This window comes from Phlebotomus papatasi, chromosome 3, assembly GCF_024763615.1.
Source record: "Phlebotomus papatasi isolate M1 chromosome 3, Ppap_2.1, whole genome shotgun sequence".
Lineage (NCBI taxonomy): Eukaryota > Metazoa > Arthropoda > Insecta > Diptera > Psychodidae > Phlebotomus > Phlebotomus papatasi.
This window is the reverse complement of record NC_077224.1, coordinates 11,131,400-11,152,295: the sequence shown is the minus strand read 5'-3', so window position 1 is coordinate 11,152,295 and position 20,896 is coordinate 11,131,400. Positions and strand designations below refer to the sequence as shown.

Below are 20,896 nucleotides of genomic sequence, written 5' to 3'. Positions count from 1 at the left end.
AATTTTGACTTTTGGTATTTTGGCTTGTTGCGATTTTGGCTTCTGGATTAAAGACTTATGGGATTTTGGCTTTTCTAGATTTAGCCTTTTCGGGATTTTAGCTTTCTGGATTTCAGCTTTTGGTGTATTGGGGTTCGGGATTTTGGGTTTCGACCGGGACCCTGATTGGCTATATATTCTGTTAACGTGATCTAAATTATTTACGGTCTTGTATACTTTTAAAAGTTTAAATTGCTTAGAAGTTTGATGAATAATAAAACACTGAATGGAATTTTGCACAATTTATTTATCAGTCTTTAAGGCACACACTTTCCGGAGTGAACAATTTCAGATAACACGAAATTTAAATCACTCTGAAAACACATCCTTTGGATCAAACCAAGGATCAATCACTCAAGTCTGATATACTTGGCCTAGTGTCCCAGAGGTAGTAACCCTCGTTGTGAGCCTCAAATGTGTCATTGATGAGTTCAGTGATTTCATCGTCACAAATAGCTTCCTGGAATGCAGCCAGAACCACAAAATTCCTGATAGTTCGATGCCTGTGGTGACACTCCTGCTGATGCAGAGGATCATGGCGTTTTATGAAGATCTGTGGAATTTGATTGACGATAGGCAGTGTTTCATCTGCTGCAGAAATTTGAATCTGGACACTTTTATCCGTAGAATCGTGCTTTCGTGCTAGATTTAGGATCCACGTCACCACGAGGAAGCATGCAGCATTCATGGGAAAAGCCCGGATGATGGTTGAGGCCAATCCTCTTGAGAGAAAGGCCAGTCCTTCAGATCGATAGCTCTTCACAATGCAATCCATGATCCCTTTGTACTTTGTTTCATCAGCCTGAATGCGGGACTTGACAACATCTATTGGGAATGTACAAAGCCAGGAAAATATTCCTGCCATACCTCCAGCCATCAGAGTGTGGAATGCACTGGGATTTGGAGTCGTTCTTGTCATCATCTCATATGATACAAAATATGAAGAAAAACCTGCAATACACATGTAAATTATCCATTTTAAATTTAATTTTTAATGAATTTTCTATCATTCTTTTTTTCTTCTTCTTTTTCAGCGAAGTATTTTCTTTTCTTTTATTTAAATGTTCTTCTGTACTTGATATATCAAGTTTAAGATACGACATCGAAAACTTAAGAAGGTGACCGTTTGGCATTATCCCTTTCTCCGATTATTAAAGGATCTAAGAGAAATAGGTTGGGATATCGATATACACTTTCCCCTTAGAAACTTTCCCTAGCTTAGCTGGTAATTTAATTTATATTCAATTTATTCTTTGGTTTAAATCGTTTAAATGTAAACCGTTCTTAATCGGTTCATAATCCTCTAAAAATTAAAAGCAATTTTCAAGGATTTAGGCAAATGACATTTGACGGAGCACTCAAATCCTATAGTTATCCTTAAGTTATCTTGAATTACCTGGTAAGTCTCGGGCCGCTGTAATGCCTAACCCCCTATAGACACCGCGCAATCCCTCGTGGCGCCAAATGTGGAGCAGACAACTGAGGGGTCCCTTGAACTTGACTCTCCCGCCAAGTGATGATTCGCTCTGTAGCTGAAGTCGCATCTTTATCAGTTCCATTGGCGAACATACTAAACTCTGTGCCAATCCAGCTGCTGCTCCCGCCAAAAAATGTGATCGCAGAGTATTGGGATCTTCTGTACGCCTCTGAACATTCCCATAAACCCCGAAGACAATGGCATTGACGAAGGCTACTCCTGACATTGGACTTGCCATTCCTCGGTAGAGTCCTCGGACTGAATCACGAGCCACAATTGTCTTAAGGCAGTGGAATGTGCCCCTGTATTGAGGATTTCGATGATCCTGTGTCTGCAGATGAACTTTAATAGTGTCAAAGGGATGCCCAACGATCACTCCGGCACATCCTGAATATAAAGAGAAGTTTGAGTAAAGCTGTTAATACACTGGGATAATTATGTCAATAATTATATTGAAAGGGACTAATGAAATGAAGTCCAATTTATTTAAATGAATTAAGGTAAAGTGCCCTCAAGTCGACCGGTTCCTGAATTCGACCGGTAGTTATTTATTCAATTTACTTATATTTGCATTAATATTTGGCGTATAATCTAACATTAATAGGTCAATTATTCCATAAATAAATACGAATCAGTGACAATTTTATAGAAATTCACCATTAAAACATTCAAATATTGACCACCGGTCGAGTCGAGAAACCGGTCGGCTCGAGGGCGCTTTACCTTATTGAGGTACCGTAAATTCAGGTGACTTTGTCCCCTGCGAGTGACATTGACCTCCTCCTATTATTAAGCTTTTCTTTAATTCTAATGTTTAAGAACGGTTTTCACCGATCAGACCTGGTGGATCGGATCGGTAAAGATCATTCTTAAATTCTAGATAAAGGGATAACCGACGGTGGTGGAACTCTAGAATTTAAGATAGGTTTTTTAGGACAATCTGCCCTTCTGGTAAGCGTCAGAATCTGTTGATCAAATCCTATAAATCAAACACACAATTTCACCAAAGCTTTCGATACTTATCGTGTCTTCCTCAGTGGCTCTTGGAGGATTTTTTTTTTAAATTCTAACGAATTTTTCAATTTAAATTACAAGGTCTTTATCTTACTTCTTGGTTGTTCTTTTTTTTAGGATATTTGACGCTCACCGGAAAGACAGATTGTCCTAAAAAACCTAGATTATATTCTAGAAGTAAAGAAAAGCTTACGAACAGGAGGATGTCAAAGTCACTCGCACTCACGGTAAAAGAATAAAATGTTTTTATAAGTACTTATTATGGCTTCTACACACTATAAATATTTTATGTCAATATTTGGAATATTGATGAAATTTAACAATTTTCTATACATCAGTTGTTCTTATGATCTCTAGGGGGATCTGGGGGAGTAGTAAACATAGGGTAGTGTTAAACACCGCAATTTTTTCTTAAATTTAGATATTGTACTATATATACTATATGATTGTCCACTGAAAAACTGGTAGACATAACTCCATGTAGCGTAGATATGGAAATCAGTGTTTGGACCTTCTCCACGTTTACACACTAGAAGATAGGGACATTTATATCCATATTTGTTATTATTTTATATATTTGTTATTATTTTATTATTTCATGCCTTTTACAATTGTGATAAAAAAAATTCAGAAAAAAGGAACATAAAAATAGAGAATGACAAAAATTCAAAATTAAGAATGTTCAAAAAACAAATTAATTGCTTCTAGGATCCAGCCTGAAGATAGAAATTACGAATAGCAGCCGCAGAAATACGGCAATCAATCGGAAGAGAATTACACAGAATGACGCCTTTTACAAAAAGTGACCGATAGAAGCAGTCATCTTGAACTTTAGGCACTATGAATCCTCGAACCCTGGCAGAACTCTTTCTAACCAGAAGACACGACAGGTACCCAGGACATCCAGAAATCAGCAAATGGAACAGAAATAGCACTGCTCTCATTCTCAGATGAGATAATAGATCGCAGCTAACAAATATGTGACTGAAGGGGGAGATATGGTCTCGACGACTTAAGCTGCAGATACCTAACACAATCATTAAACGAAACTGAAAGACGACGGATTGTGTCCCTATCCGCCGCAAAGAAGAGCTCTGCTCCATAGTTGGAAAAAAGAAAAAAAGCACTCGCGCGAGGATCAAGCGAGTATCATAGTATTTGTTAATTTATCTTATGGTCTCTACATACTAGAAATATTTATGTCCATACTGAAAAGTTTTTCCTACACAAGCGTAGGGAATTTGCTTCAATATGGACATAAGATGTTAAAAGTTAAAGAAATTTCCTGTATGAGGGTATAGTGATTAAAGAATAAATGTTTAAATCTTATAATGATTGTTTGATTAAATGACAAATTAATTAGCAATATAAAATTAGTCTGAACCCAATCCTGATAGGGATATAAAATTTTTTAACGTAACTTTATTAATGATATTAAAACACGTTAATGTGCAGCCGCCTTTAATGATTTCTTAGCTCGTTTATCTTCGTCTTAGGACGACTCAAAGAATATCATTAAAAGTTGATGATCTCTAACTTACCCCCAAAGCATCCTGCAATGAAATCCAGTGCCATTTTTCCTTAATTTTTTTATATCACTTATCACACTTTGTATTATTAAGTTAGGAAATCAATGAATTTCTTCTTCTAATCACTTGCTTATTCCACGAGATTACGTCTTGAACTACAGGAGATCTCGCAGTTTTGTTATGCGTATAGCAATTATTTTGCGTTTTAGATCACTATCAATAAATATTGGCGTAAGTCACTATATATTCACAATAAAGCCATTTAGTCTTAAGCACGGGTCACAGTTCAGCAAGACATTTACTCTATCTCTCTACTTTTTAGGCATAACTTTATTCTCTTTCTTGCCTGCCAATGTCCTAAGCACAAATTTCCAAAACACTTTGACCCATCCTCGAAAGAAGTTTCTCACCAACTGAGGATTGCTCGTTAAAATAAGCTTTGAAATTTTCCTCAACAATCAAATTTGCGTCTCGGAGGGACATTTTTTTGAGCTCTTGGGTTATCAGCAAAACATTTTTTTTTCTACCAGTGTGAATAGGTTAAAGCATGATACACAAATGAACATTACAATTTTTTGGTATAGCCAAAGTAATTGTCGCAAAAATTGTTAATGCTATCTCCTACCATTTTTTTCAATTTGCCCGAACTTCACAGAGAAAGAGCTATGTATATAATCCCTCTTTTTTTTAGAAAATACGAAATTTCGTCCCTGACCCCTCTGATTAGTCTTAATGTGATGTAATTTTGTAAATTGGTCGTGTTACAAAAAATACTTTTCACTGTTCGTCTGTCTATTCTTCCGTTCCTAAATCCAGAGGACAAACGGTTGGAGATAATTACTTAGGGTCTTTAGGAAATACCCGAATTAACCGATTCTGGAGTTACTAAGATAACTTCTATTTAATCCCACTGCTCATTAACCTTCTTCAAAACCCTTTAGATTATTTTTTTTTTTTAATTTCAAACGGTTATGTATATTTTACAATACTTAGTAATATTATCTTGGGTTCCTCAGAGATAGTCAAATAACTTGGAAATCAACCATTATGCAATGCATAATTGTTTATAAAGGAAATTGAATTTTACCTACCTTCCCAATTTTTATTTAAATTTTCCAATTTCAATTCGTTCTTAACATTTTTAATTTTAAAGTTTTCAATTTTCAAAAACAAAGCAGTAACCAGAACAGTATATCACTTGAATTGGAAATTTGTTCAATTTTAAAATTGACCTAAAAGATCTTTAAAACAATTCAGAAATAAAAATTTTGACGTGAACTAAAATTAATGAAAGTCATTATAATTAAAATTAATGTAATATCACACTAAACTTATGGCACATTGGTGCCAGTCAAAATTTCGAACTCCAAAATCCCGAATAGACAAAATGCCGAATACGTTTAAATTCCGAAATCTAAAATCCCAAAATGGTCAAGATTCTGAAAGTTTTGCAAAGGTTAATGTGTGGAATAATTTATTAAAAAAACACATAATAATTTTCCACTGCCTCCAGCAAGCGCGTGTGCGATCGTGGGAGGACCTATGACATTTTAAAGATTTCGGGCTTATGATTTTTATAGACTCTAAACACTAGAGAAAAAATGTCCATATTTTAGAGTTTTTTCTACACAAGCGTACCCAAGAAGCAATTTTTCTTAATATACTCTTGTAGAATTCCCTAAGTAAGATATTATAGGACTAAAAATCCTTATATTTGCTTACAACGCTCTTGGTTTTATCGATGATATTACTATAAGTAAAGTGGCGCACTTTTAAGGATATTAAGAGCTTCTATAGGAATTTCAACAGAAAATTTTCACTCTAAGTCTTTTAAAAGTGCACTAAAAGACTTGTCTAATACTTGGTTCTATAAGGCAGCTATTTTGCTTCTTGGGTAGGGAATTTGCTTCAATATGGACATAAATTTCTCTAGTGTATAGAGGCCATTAAGGATTGTGATCCATTCAACATTTCGACTAATCGGTATTTTGGTTCGTTCGGGATTTTGGGTTTTTGGGATTTACACCCGTTCCGGATTTTGATATTTAGGATTTTAGCGTTCGGTTTTTTGATTTTTCCTGATTTTGACTTTTAGGGATTTTGAACCTTTTGTGATTTTGGCATTTTGAATTTTAGAGTTCGGGATTTTGGATTTTGTAATTTTAGTGTTGGGGATTTTGGCTTTTCAGGATTTCTGCTTCTTGAAATTTTGATTCATTCCAGATCTAAGCCCATTTGGAATTTTGGCGTTCAGGATTTTTCAATTTCGGAACTTTGGTGTTTCAGGATTTTGACCCATTCCGGATTTTGACCGGTTCGAGATTTTAGGTTTTTGGGATTTTGGAATTTTAGATTTTAGGGTTCGGGAATTTGACCTTCGGAATTTTGGCTTTTCGAAAATTTTCGCCCATTCGGAATTTTGGCTCTCGTTATTGTGACCGGGTTCCGTGATACATATAGTGATACTTAAGGTACATATAGGTACTTAAGTTAGAATACCAAATACTAATAAAAATGTATTTTATAATTTTATATTTGTCTGTTTCTCTCTGGGTCGAATTCAAAATTTCGCTTCTTTTTCGAATGCGTTATATAAATTGGTCGTGTGGTTTTAGATTATCTTAAAATTAGTGGTTTAGCCCAGTTCCTGAAGGTTCCAAAATCCTGAAAAGCAAACAATTTTATTGGTTTTTTTAAAAATCCAATGAATCATTTGCCTTCAACATCTATTCTTAAGTCAAAATTTTCCAAAAAATCTTTACTAAAAACAAATTAGAGAAGTTAAATTCTGAATTTCTTGGTATTTATAAACAGGAGTCAATTTTAATGATTTTGAAAACTAATAGATCAATTGCCTGACATTCTACTGGTCAGAAAATTTTCCAAAAGTTTCCCGTTTGAAAAAAAAAACAGCAGTTACGGCATCTAGAAAAATCTTAGAACTGAGGCTCGATTACTATGGCAGTACTTCAAAGTTCTTTAAATTTTAGACAAATTTAACCGTATTATAATCGATAATTAATCTACGAGTAGATCACCTTCATGGAAAGTTCTCGTTTTTTAAATGGAGCTATTTTAAGCCAGATCCTAAGATGGATCCGATCGGGAAGAGTTATTTAGACAGGAATCTAAAGGATCAGTATAAATTCCAAAAGGGGAACAGTCCCCACTTTTAAGTTATTCAACTAACTTAAGTTTCAACTCCACGGGCCACATACTAGGAGGGGAGATCTAGATTATCAGAATTATGCATATTTCAAGAAATATTCCAGAACTTGTTATTATTGACATGATGATTTATCCCATAAATATTAGACTTTTAAAAGATTTCTTTAATCTAACTTTTTGGGCTCTGGTATGGACAGTCATAAGTTCGAGCATTCTGCAAAGCTCAGCCGCCTTGTCACTGCGTTTCCTTTAGAATGGGATCTTTTCTCTCCTATGTAAACAATCATCAATGATTATTGAGTTATGGAGCAGAAAAATACATAAAATATGGAGTGAAAATCACGCCTCCTGATAACATTTACACTGGAATTTTCGGGAGTGATGATACTGAGAATCATGACCAAGATTCACTTGAGACACATGTGGAGGAAATGAAAACACATCGTGATGAGATTATTTTTCACTCATATTTGTAAGGTCAAAGTGTTGGGAAGAAATTTGAGGATTTTCCATTCATTAGGTGACATTTTTTTATTCCTACCAGTTTTTTAAATTTGTTTATCAAAATAACAGCCACATCCTCTAAAAAACTGACTTAATTTGGTTATTTCACTGGAAAAGTTGTTTTCTGATTGCAACTGATAAGAGTTAGCATATGCAGAAGTCAAGGATGTTATGTTAGTTTCTGCCTACGATATCTTTTGGCTTGGTTTCTTTTTCAATAGAAAATTCCACAGATAGATAAACCTCTTTACGATAGGACAATTACAGAATAAAGATTAGGATTAATGTGGGAAATGTTCTACCTATTGCTTTCTTTAATTATCTTCACAGTAGATTACTCACCTTTGGCATACCTGTGGGGTGCAAAATTGTTACCTGCTTCACAGTTGGACATGAATTCATGTGACTTCTAACTGGATTGAGATGAGGGATAAAGGTTTAAACATACTAACCGTCAAATACCAACTGTCTATATTTGAATGAAGGACTGCGTCTACGGTGCCTACGTTTCAGGCCTCTACTCTCAGCAATTTTTATTTGAAAAAAACATAATTTTTAAAGAAAATTTTCCCTATTAATTGTAGGCAAAAACGTTAAAAATTAAAAAAGAAAGCTGTTTTTGAGGAAAATTGCTTGTAGTTTGTAAAGGCCATTATATTCGAAAGTTTATTCATATCATGTATTTTTTAGAAAGATTGTTAGATAGGTGAAAAACCATCATTTTAATAAATTCAAAATAAATAACATTAACAATGAGCTTTATTACGATGTTTATTAGTGCACTTGATAATTTTACCTTTGAAATTTTCATGATTATTAGGTTACTTAAAATACTAATGATCGTGTAAATTATTTCAGCAAAGCAGTTTTAAACTACTTTATTTCAGATTTATTGTTTGTTATCTCTTTCTCTGATAGTAAAAGGAAAATTTGTGATAAGCACTTTTCAATTTTACTAGAAATAATTAAGCAATATTGCCTAAGTAAGTGCTAAAAATATAAATCATCTCTAAAAGCAAAACTGAATATTGATTAATCAGTTGAGGGATCAAAAGTTATCTAAGATTTATTGGTGTGCTAATCAAAAGCACATGTAAATTGCAAATGCACTTTCAGTGTTTGCTTCTCTGGTTCTTTTGTAAACAGAAGTGAGTCGTTTTTAATTTTCGATTAAGTGAACTCTGTTACTGGGAAATGATGATCACAGCAATTTCTTCTTTGATCAGTAAGGTCGATGTTAATTTTCGCTAAAAGATTAAGGTATAATTTTTGAAGCTCTAATTAGAGTTGAAAGAATTGTAACGGTGGACAATTAAAAAAACTGAAAGAAGTCTTTAAAAAAAACTATTTGAATTGAAACCTTCAAAAAATAATTTTACATAAAAAACATGCGTCTTAAGCGAACTTGGCGAATAAGCAGTAGCGTACTTAGGAAGAACTAAAGTGTACTAACCCTACGGGTGCCAAAAAAAATAAGGAACTAATAAAAAAATATTATGATAAATTTAAAATGATGCTAAAGTAGAGACATTTTGTACTTAATAGGTTCAAAATGCGTCCAATCATCAAACGATTTGTATTAAAATGTATTTGATGAACTCATAAAGATTTCTTTAATCCAGAATAACTCTTGGAAAAATGGACAAAAGCCCGAACAATAAGAACCTTAAAAAGATCATAATTACGAGGGGTTCCAGGCAGGGAAAGTGGGCCACTTTTCAATTGGCTTAGGTTTCAAATAGAGGGTTTTATACTATTTTTAAATGAAACTGGACTTCCGTATGATATAATTTTGGTCCATAAACATTTATGACTTAAAATAATTAACCTAAATTATAAGGCTCAATTCCATATAAAAATAGAATAGAAGTAGCACAATTTCAAGGCATCCCTAATGTAAAGGCACACCACTTCTTCCTAAGATCGTAGCTCTAAGGTCGTAAGATTTTCAATAAATAAAAAAAAATAAAAAGAACACTAAAATTTAACTCACCTTAAGGACCTTTACACTAACAAGGGAACCTATACTATTGTAAATGAAAGATTGTTGAATTTAATAAGCTATGGATAAAGCCCAGTCACTCAAGTTGAATTAAAAATAGATTTATCGTATTTAATTTTTGTTTTTTGAAAAAATATAGCATAAATTTTCACATTAAAAATTTTGAATAGATTTTTAAAAGGTCCTGATAAAATTTCCTTTAACAAAGTCAAAGTATTGTCAAGTGTTCTGATTTTTTCCACATTTGTCCCAGATAATCAAAATCGGTTTAGCATTGAATTTTTGGACTAATTTTGAAAAAAAAATACTTTATTGAAAAGCTTTTGATACTTTACACCTAAAGAAAATTTTCCAATAAATTTTTAATTAATTTATTTGTGTTTTTTTTTATCAATGAATAAGTTTGTTGGTGTTTTTACCGAGCTGAAGCCTTATGGGGTGCTAGGTCTAAACTTTGTTCGTTTAAACACTTAAGATCATTTTTCTCTTTCAGAAATTTTACTAATTTTAGCTGAAATTCTTTACAGTCTTCAGGATCTGTGGTCCGAGGTGAAATGCGATCTCGTCAGATCGGCCTCAAAATGTGCATGTACACGTTTTGACTCTCATAGATCACGAATATCATACCCGCCAAAAAATGATTTTCGTAGACGTCCGGCCGGCCGATTTTACGTAGTACAAATGCTTCTGGCGAGAGAATGGAAAAGATATCGACAAGCGGTTTTCGACAAAGGTTAAATATCGAGTGGACGACATTCGATGGTAATATCAGATCCATCCCCCGATCCACCTTTCCGTCATTTTGGAATACCCTCAAATTTTGTTTTCTTAATAGCTCAGCCCCTATGGCATGCATCGGGCTCAAATTTTAGTATGTTATGGATGAACCTAAGTTTTGTTGATTTAGAAAGCTCTCGTTGAATCGTCCCATTAATCGAAAAATCGCTTTTCGAATCTTCGATGTCGAATTTCTCGGAACTTTCATTTTAAATTTTGATGAAATTTTAGTATGTTGTAGCTGAGGTCAAGACCTTTCCAACGGCGGATCGCACTTTGCCCTAGCTCTACCCTGACCCGAGCTATAAAGGAAAATAACCTGACCGGACCATATCTTCAGTGTTTATGAAACGATTTCGATGAAATTTTATTACTTTGTATCTGAGATCAAGACTTTTTTGATGTTATTCTCAAGTAGCTGATATTATTTCAATTTTGGCACACCTGTTACCAAAACCATAGTAGCGCGCTTGGTTTTAGAATCGGGATCAGAAGGACATCAGGATTAGCAACATTAGTAATACATAATTATTTAGCTAATTTACCAAATTATTTTTGGTAAACGCCTGAATGTATAAAAATTTCTGACAATAATAAATTAGGGCACATTTTACATATCTTTATTAAAAAAAACTCATAAGATATTTTTAAGGTAGTTTTTTAATATTATAACAATTTATTAAGTAAATTATGTCAAAAGTGATTAATTTATATTTGCTTATTTTGCATTTAACAAGTCCTCAATTTCACGCAATAATTTAAATTTATATAAGTGTATTAACAACTAACTTTTAGGTGCCTAATGTTTGAAAATAAGACAATTAGTATAATACTAATAGCTTATTTCGTGTAAGAAGAATTTGAAATATTTTTTATTGCTACCGAAAATATTCTGCGTTATTAATTGCGAATTTGATTTTCTTTTGGTCCCTCCTTTAACCCTTTAAGGACAAATGGACCCAACCGGTATCCCAAAAATTAAATAAAAGAGTTTTTGGTACGAACAGTAGGATAAAATATCGTTGTATAGCCAAAAAAATTGTTTTCGTTTTTGGAACACCGGTATCTCACTTGTCCTTAAAGGGTTAATATATACTATTTAGTCCATTAATACTCTATAAATAAGCCGAAGACAATTCTTTTAAACAAAATTTAAATACCTAACTTAGTGTTTTAGAATGTGTATTTCAAGTCATAAAACTATTAAAAAAAAAGCCGGAATCGTAAGATCAAAACTATAAAAAACTATCAAAACTATATATACAAAACTATCTGGTAAGTCATTCAAAAATATATTTATTTTAATTAATTCTTTTCTACTTAAAATTCATATGTTTATTGTTAGAACAGAATATGAAACTTAATATTGTCTTAAATTTTGAGAAATTTATATAATATTTTAAAATATATTTTACAAATTATACTATTCGTCTATATGATATGCTTTCTTTTTAAATAAGTTGTATGCTCTTTACAATTTTGCATCTGACCCCTCTGACGGTTATCATTACATTCGAACTTATTGAGTAATGTAATATTAAATTCCTTAGAAAGATTAAACTTTAATCAGTTCCTGAATACATTTTTGGAGTACTAACATTCCAAAGAAATTCCAGGCGAAAAATATCCTAAGTACACCACTGCTTAATAAGATTTGAATTTGTATCGAAACGGTCTCGATTGCGAGTGAATGGGAAAATTTCCCCATTTTCCACTGAGTCTGCGCATGAAAATGGAAAATTGTGGTACTCACGTGAGACGGAGATTGCGTCGCGACGACTCGTGGTATCATTCGGGGACAGTGATATTTTGGTCATCTGTCATAAGATAGTGAAAAATTTCTTACGAGAGCAAAAAGAAGACAAAACCCTGTGCTTCATATCTCGCTAATTGGTTCAATTGATTCGCAACTCAAGTTGTGATCAATTCAGTGAACAAGTGGCTATTGTCAGAACGACAAGATGAATAATTTGGGAATATCAACGGATCCTGCACTTCTTGGTGTGGAGTTGCCATCGTCCTTGATGACTTCTCCATCTGTATCGACCTTCATGCCTGAGGAAGATGCATCCATTTGCCCTCTCTTGCCAACTACTCCGAGTCCCCCGCCAATGGACTTCATCCATCCACTGACACCCAGCACAGGAATTGAGGAGGAAAACACCGGGGAACTTCGAGGTGAGTTGGCTCCCTTCAATGCTTATTTGGTGATGAAACTAATTGGAAAGTTTGCAGGTGATGATGCTCAGGCGGAAACTAGTTCCTCGGGAAGTAGCTCTGGAATTGGCATTCAAGTGACTGCCAATGGACCAGGATCACTCTTTAACAAGCATGCATATCAACATTTGGGAGGAAAGAATGGAGACATCGTACAAGTAAGTATATATACGTTTTATATGTATGCGTACACCCAAGTAGCAAGATCAAACCACATTGCGATAATTAAAGAATCAGACATTTTCTATTGATATTAACCACGGGTCATTCCGCAAATATAAATTTATAGATTTTCTCATTTACGTTACTTATTATTAATCGTATCGAGACACTTTATTTGCAATTTACAATGTGATCATATTGATGTTTTCGTATTGGAAGAATCTGCTGATCGTATATATCGCCCAGGAACGTCGTTTTGGGCACAGGCGGTGCATTTTATTACTTTTAATCACATGCAAAAATTTCTTTTTTCTAGACATTTAGTTACTTGCACCGGGCGGGACTCAAACTTACGGCTGTGACAGTCGTATCAGAGATTTCACAGCCAAAGAGCCAACGGTCTTGTCTATTGCGCTACTCTGAGATCCCCATATACGTTAGTAGTTTGTGTTACCGTGGTATCACACTAGAGAATTTCACATTAAAATTTTAATGTGATTCACATTAATTGTTGCTGATATGTGCCCTAATGTGCAATTTTCGTAAAGAGCTTTTAGAAATCGATTCATTTAGTGATAAAAAAGTGGACTCGAGTCACAAAAATTGGTTTTTAAATAGATTACAATAGCATAAATAAGATTGATAATTAACGAGCAAATTAATGAGAAGTGAGCAAATTTATGAGCAAAATTTGCTCATTAAATTTTCATCAGGTACTACTTTATTGCAGTCATTCGGGTAGTTTCTGCGCCACAATTTTTTTACCAATTTATTCATGATTAAATTGTGATAAAAAGTAGTGCTAATACCTACTATTTATCGCGCACGAGATGAAGAAAGGACAAGACTTTGAAAATATCGGTGCAGAGGATAAGTAAGAAAAAAGCTAAACATAAATAAAAAAGCTCGAACTCACGAGATAGAGCTCACCGTCAATTAGTTTTAGGTACTTAGGTACTTAACCGATACATTACCGATGAAGACCGATGCAGTCGGGTTCCAAATATCAATATTTTTCCAAAAAATCCAAATTTAACCAAATCGGTTGCAAAATGGGCTCACCAAAGTGGTTGATATTTGGCCTTCAATAATTAAAAATGGCGAATTTTCCGGTCATAGGTCTGTTTGGGCAAAATGTTCGTCTGGACTACATCAAAAACATATCCAAAAATCATTGAAAAAGCTTTGGCCAATTTTAAGGAAAATCGAAAAATATATTTTTTAGGGAATGTTAATTAGGGGATGTAAAATTATTCAAAAATCGGTACTTAATCGGTTCATTACCGATGAATACCGATGAACACCGATGCAGCCGGGTTCGAAATTTCAATACTTTTCCAAAAAATCTAAATTTAACCAAATCGGTTGAAAAATGGGCCTTCAAAGTGGTAGACATTTGACCTTCTATAATTCAAAATGGCAAACTTTCCGGTCATAAGTACGTTTGGGCGAAATGTTCGCCTAGACTTGCTCTTAAACATATCCGAAATTCATTGAAAAAGGTTGGGCCGATTTTGAGAAAAACCGGAAAAACATGGTTTTTAGGGAATATTAATAATAGTAAAATTATTAAAAAATGGGTACTCAACCGGTTCATTACCGATGAAGACCGATGCAGCCAGGATCCAAATATCAATATTTTTCCAAAAAATCTAAATTTAACCAAATCAGTTGAAAAATGGGCCCACCAAAGTGGTTGACCTTTGGCCTTCAATAATTAAAAATAATGAATTTTCCGGTCATAGGTATGTTTGGGCGCAATGTTCGCCTAGACTTGCTCTAAAATATATCCGAAAATCATTAAAAAAGCTTGGGCTAATTTTGAGAAAAACCGAAAAACATGGTTTTTACAAAAATCGGTACTTAACCGGTTCATTACCGATGAATATCAATGCAGGCGGATTCGAAATTTAAGTACTTTTCCAAAAAATCAAAATTTAACCAAATCTTATTTTTAAAGCACATTTTTAAAAAGTAGAGATCGCTCGGTTATTTCGGAGTTGATGAAATTGAAAGTCTCAGATTAAAAGGGACTTGTCGTAAGTGTACTTTCTTATTATTTTCTTCTGAGGCATGAACCTGACGTAGATTTATTCCATTCAAGCTCTTTAAGATGTTTCTAGATTTTTTTGTCCAGTTACTCAATGTTTCCGGAACGTCACAAAGAGCTTAAAAAGAATAAAACCAAACCAGGCCAAAACTGTGTTTATCTTTTATTTTATCAATCATCTTTGGAAGTCGTATTTTTTTCAATTGAACTGAATTTAAGTTGAAGTTCTGGAAACATACAAAGAACGCCGTAGCGTGGTAGAAGCCATATTATTTTTATGGTAATATTATAGTCAATATTACGTTATCATTACGTGTAAACTATTACTATTCAAATTTAAAAATTTTTCCAAGTATTGCGAATTTATTTTTTTGTAAATTGCTAAAAAAACATTATTTTCATAATTTTTTGTTCCATAGGGGAAAGTACCCATGCTTGATACCATTGGAAGCTTCGTAATGAATAAATTTTCTATGTTTTACAATATATATGTGACTCATCGCAACCATATTTTAAAAACTATGGAAAAGTGGTCAGTTTTTAAAATATATTGCGGAGTCACGTTTATTGAGAAACATAGGAAAAATTTAGTCATTACGAAGCTTCCAATGGTATCAAACATGGGCACTTTTCCCTATGTATTTACGAAACTGTAAAATGTACTAGATTTTGCTACTTGGGTGTATATATAGGAACTTAAAAAACGCGTCTAATGTTCTTTTTCTTTATTTTTAGGAAAACGGTGTTAATCAAACTGGAGTATTTAGTATCCCCATAACCAAGGACACACCATCCTTTGTTAAATGGAATTGGCCCTTGATCCGCACCTGCACCTTATTTCTATTCATGGCCATGTTAATAGCAATGTGCGCCATTGTTATTTCCATGATCTTCAATTTGCCCAAAACGTGCAATCCTGAGACTCCCTGGTACAAGGGAAGTGTCTTCTACGAGATCTTCCCTGCGAGTTTCCAAGATTCCAACGGAGATGGTTTGGGAGATTTGAAGGGACTGGCCAGTCGAGTGGACTACATTGAGAGTTTGGGCGTTGGAGCTGTTCGGCTTAATTCAATTTTCCCAGCAAAGCACTATCCGGATCATTTTCAGAATGTCACAACGCTCATGGACATCGATGAGATTTTAGGAAGCACCAGGGATATTTCCTACCTGACTAGAATTTTCCACAGGCGAAATATTTCGTTAGTGCTGGATCTGCCTATATATCCTCTCATTAAGCACCTGGCAGTGCTCAAGAAAAATTCATCTGAGGCTGTCAATGCAACTGATTTTGAAGTACAGGACGTCTTCCAGGAGGATGATTCCGAAGATGATCCTGTTCTTACTGCTATGCGGTACTGGTTGTCCGTAGGCGTGGACGGATTCTACGTAAAAGGTTTGGAGAACTATGCTGATGATCCTTACCTCGTGGATAATATACAAGAGTGGAAATTTGCTCTTGGATCTGACCGTATTCTAATGGTCAGCAAAGTCCTTTTCGACTCTGTGTCTGATGACATTGCGGCAAAGATAAAGCACTGCGTTGACTTGGTGGATGTTTTCGTCGATGTTTCCAATGGAACGAAGATCATTGCAGAACGTGTCCAATCTTTACTGAATTCCGTGCATCTAGCACCTGGATTCGGACCTTGGATCCATTGGAGCTTGGGCGGAGTGACTGAGAGAAGATTGTCTCAGGGAATGAGTACTAACACGTCTCTAGCTGCAACTCTTATGCAACTGATGCTCCCAGGAACTCCGAGCATCTTCTACGGAGATGAAGTTGCTCTTCAGGAAGTCTACGATCCTCTAGGAGACCATGAAGATTCCAAGCACTTGCATCATCTATCAACAATGGTTTGGGACTCAGACATTAAGTTTACGGTCAAAGAATCCCTGCCTTGGCTCCCACCAGGAGCTTTCGTGGCTTTCCATCATTTTGAAATTGTCTCAGGGATGATCAGGCTCCGAAAGACTGCACCGTCTATCTATCAGAATGCTGTGATTAAGGAGAGCCAATCAGTACTGAATACAGCAGTCAGGTAAGGGGTACAGGGGTTAGCAAGGGCTTAAATTAATAATCAAAGAAGAAAAAGAATAAAATTATATTTAAAGGTCCTTAAATTTTTTTTTAGGGGAAACCCTTTAAGTTTAGATATCTGAATAGAAAATCCCTTATACATCCAGCACTTCTTGCAATGCTTAATACTATTTTGATTAGAGGAAACTCTAAATCCGGATTAAATTAGATTAGAATCCAAAAATTTTTGAACTAAAATAAAAAAGAGTTCATAATTGTATTTTAGGCCCTAGAGAAATCATCTGTTTATGGACTTTCAGTATTAAAATTATTTAAAGATTATTCATATTTTAGGAAAAGTAAGTTTGAGGACATCTAGGGTATCAGGGGTACCTAGGATATATCCAGAGATATTTAGGAATAAGTGACAGTATAAGAAATTAGATTTAGAAAATGATTTAAATAGGCACGGTATACCAAAGGCTTGCACACTAATTTTTTTTAATTCTGATTTTTTATAAAACATTTTTTCAGACGTTATTAAATATTTTAAAAAAAAATTTATAAAGCTTTTCAGGATAGGGTTAATTTATTAAAAAAAAGAAATAAGGTCAATTTATTGAACTCCTGTTTATGAAACAAGTTTCCTTCGGATAGATCAACAAGTGTGCTAACTGGATCTAGGCTGACGCTACTCTATAAATCGACGATTTATAAGATAAATCTTTGTGTTAAATACATCATATTTTGAAAATTAATTAATTACAAACTTTTAGGTAAATTTTAAAATTCTATAAACTATTCTAATACTTAAAATCTGGTAAGAAAAACGTTATCGAAAGTTTGAACGAATTGAGATTCAGAATGCTTAATTTTATAACGTTCAATTTGAATTGTATATTTCGGATCATACTTAAGTTATTTAGAAATAAATCCAGAACTTAACTGTAAACAAGGAGTAAGGAGCGGCCGCTTCATTCCAGTCTTTACACGATTTTCAAAAACATTACAAATAAGCATAACACTAAAAATAATTTAATAATACTAAGATTTTGCTTACCAGGGAACTTTCATTAACCAAAAGCGTTTTTTTTATTTAAAAAGTTTTTGGTTAAATTTAATGAGCATTCCAAAAAGTCGAGAATCATTTAATTTGGACAAAAATGGATTTATTAAGAATTTTCTAAAGAAACATTTTAAAAATCTAATATTAAAAATATCATAGTAGTTTTTCTTAAGGACTTAGGGATAGCTTTTTATCGACTTTTCGTCCAAAATTCCTGGAGCATGGAAAAAGTATCCGCATTACGCGGAAGGCGCTCCTGATGTTCAGCAAATTCTTCTCATTACGATTAATAATTAATTGACTTTTCTCAAAGAAAACAGTAGAAGTTTTAGGGAATACTTAAGCTTTTCACATCTGGATCCAAAATAATCAAAATCGGTGCAGTATTTTTCTTTGATTAATTTTTGAAAAGAAAACTTTACAAGAAAACTTCTATGACTCTAATAGGCAGAGCATTTTTCATGAAATTATTGATAAATTTCGCAACATTTTCATAAAGAAGAAGCCTTCCTGATCTCTTTAGCAAGCTTTCAGCTTACCAAATTCGCAAAATTCATCAAGACTAAATTTAAATTAGGTTTAAAAACACATTAAAGAACGTTTTTCTTTATCAGAATTTTCATCAAGGAAAACTTATCTTTTTTAAATATCAACGGCTCCATTCCATACTATTCTAAGTCGACTTAGCCTTTTATTACTCCGAGAGATATATTATTTCTAGGACCGAGATCTACAACTGGTGAAAATTTGGTGGTCATCCGGCGTTCGGGTAACGAGATATTCCATTTTTTCGAAAAAAAAAATTACATAGGCAGCATAGGAAATCGCCAACTTCAGATGGCTCTCCTGAAATGTTGTCATTCTGAGATAGCATAGTATGGAATGGAAGCGTCGATATTTTAGTGAATCGATTTTTTCAATCGAAAGCTTGTAATTTTCATTTGGAAGGCAGTTTCAAAGGAAAATTCAAGCTACTTTTGATGTACCATATTGCCTTAAACGAGGAAAGAATATGCTAGTAGAGGGATTGTACTCTCATTTCGAACGTTCATGTCTTCGAATAATGTGAATTTTGTTAAGACACTTATACGTTTTTATTAAATATTAGTTAGCTTATACTATCAGTTATTCATAATTATGTGATAATTATGTTTAAGTCTCTTAAGAAAAATAAAATAAATTCACATTATTTGAAGGCATGATCGTTCGAAGGGAGAGTACTTTCCCCTGATATTCATCTTTTGAAAAATTATTGAAAAGGTATAAACATGCTGTCCGAACCTCTTTAAATAATCGAACAAAAGCAGGTTTTTTGTCGATTATTAAAATTAAGTGTTAAGCCTTATTAATTTTATAATATTTCTTTGGAGTTATTTACCAAGCTATTAATACAATTTCCTCGAAGTAAAGCTTTTAAGATTCATGGGATCGTTTTAGTACAATTGCCAAGATGATAAAAATCGGTGCAAAAATAAATTATATTAATAAAATTTCTTCTAAGAACAAATCCTAAGTATACTTAAGGACCTTAAATCTTTAGGTAATTATAATTACCTAAAGATTTAAGGTCCTTATTCATTAATTTTCAACCGCTTCGGGTTCGATCCCGAGGCGCTCCCACGGAAGATCCTGAATTTTATTCAGCCACCTTGACCTAAGTCTGCCTCGAGGTCGAGGTCTCCTCACAATGGCTTGCATAGCTTTTCTGAGGAATCTTTCTTCATTTAAGGTCCTTATAAGGCATTTTATTGGTTTTGGAATAAGCTCAAATTCATTAAGATTGGACTACAATTAATACTGTGTGACTTTTCGAGAAAAAAAACTCTTTGTTTTTTGTGTTTGAAAACTGTTTCTTCGAGTAACATCGAACTAGATTTTCTCTTTAAATATTAAAGGACTTTATCAGAAAGCTTTTAATAAATCAAAATAAAGACATATCCTACATTAATGGAGAATCTTAATGAAACTTATATTTTTTCTGTTAAAATTATGAAAGTAAGAGACTTATTGAAATTTTGACTATTTGGACTCGTGGTTTACTAGCCTAGAATTAAACAATAAGATGTTATAGTTTACCTTAGAAGGAATATTGAGCTAATCACTATTTCTTTAAAGTGAACACATCCCTGTTCTATTCCGGATAAATTGCCCATGTCTTTTCTAGTAAAATTTTTAAGATTTCTCGTTTAAAGTCTTACTTTTACCATTTCAGATACAGCAAGAATGACATTTTAATCCTCGAAAGATGGTATCCCAGACGCAATACCTTCACTTCAATATCGAATTTCGGCACTAAAGCCCTTGTCCTGGATCTTTCCGGAATGTTCTACTCCGGAGAGATTATGCTGGGACCCTTGAGAGGAGAAAAGGTCTTCTTCAGCAGTATACAAGTGAAACCAATGGAGACGTTGATTGTAAAGTTGGACAAGTAAAAAATAGAACATTTTGATTTTTTTAAAAAAAAGTGTATTATCCTAAAATCAGTAGTCATTGTAATCCTATGTTTGAAAAATACAGAAATTATCTTATAAATTGAAAAAAAAAATATTACTACATTTTGCGATATTCTATTAATTAATTACAGAACTTAAGGAAATTTTAATAAGATATTCTAGCATCAGTTAATATTTTCTCTTTTTAAAAGTGAAACTTTTACAATAAATTACACCCTAGAGGTATGTTTTACCTGAATGTATATCATTTCTTTTTAACAATACAATTATTTACTGGATTTTTTTTAGTTTTCCATTTAAAGAATTTTTCCCTTTCGTTTAGTAGAAAAATTTATTTTATTCTATCCTATTCCCTATCTAAGTTTTTATTTAAAATATATCTTTTGTCTAATACAGAATTGGTTCCATTTAGAACAACTTA

General features: G+C 33.5%; 2 protein-coding genes across 2 annotated transcripts; one reads left to right on the top strand and one right to left on the bottom strand.

Annotated features, from left to right (window-relative positions):
* Nucleotides 1-266: 266 nt before the first annotated feature.
* LOC129806807 (mitochondrial basic amino acids transporter) lies at nucleotides 267-4,474 on the bottom strand. The gene is made up of 3 exons (XM_055855581.1): nucleotides 4,072-4,474; nucleotides 1,436-1,903; nucleotides 267-990 (listed from the first exon to the last, which is right to left on the bottom strand). The coding sequence occupies exons 1-3, from the start codon at nucleotides 4,103-4,105 to the stop codon at nucleotides 386-388; spliced, it is 1,107 nt and encodes a 368-aa protein (XP_055711556.1). The 5' UTR covers nucleotides 4,106-4,474; the 3' UTR covers nucleotides 267-385.
* Nucleotides 4,475-12,241: 7,767 nt separating this feature from the next.
* Nucleotides 12,242-20,753, top strand: LOC129805781 (neutral and basic amino acid transport protein rBAT-like). The gene is made up of 4 exons (XM_055853920.1): nucleotides 12,242-12,688; nucleotides 12,746-12,885; nucleotides 15,675-16,978; nucleotides 20,235-20,753. The coding sequence occupies exons 1-4, from the start codon at nucleotides 12,472-12,474 to the stop codon at nucleotides 20,452-20,454; spliced, it is 1,881 nt and encodes a 626-aa protein (XP_055709895.1). The 5' UTR covers nucleotides 12,242-12,471; the 3' UTR covers nucleotides 20,455-20,753.
* Nucleotides 20,754-20,896: the final 143 nt, after the last annotated feature.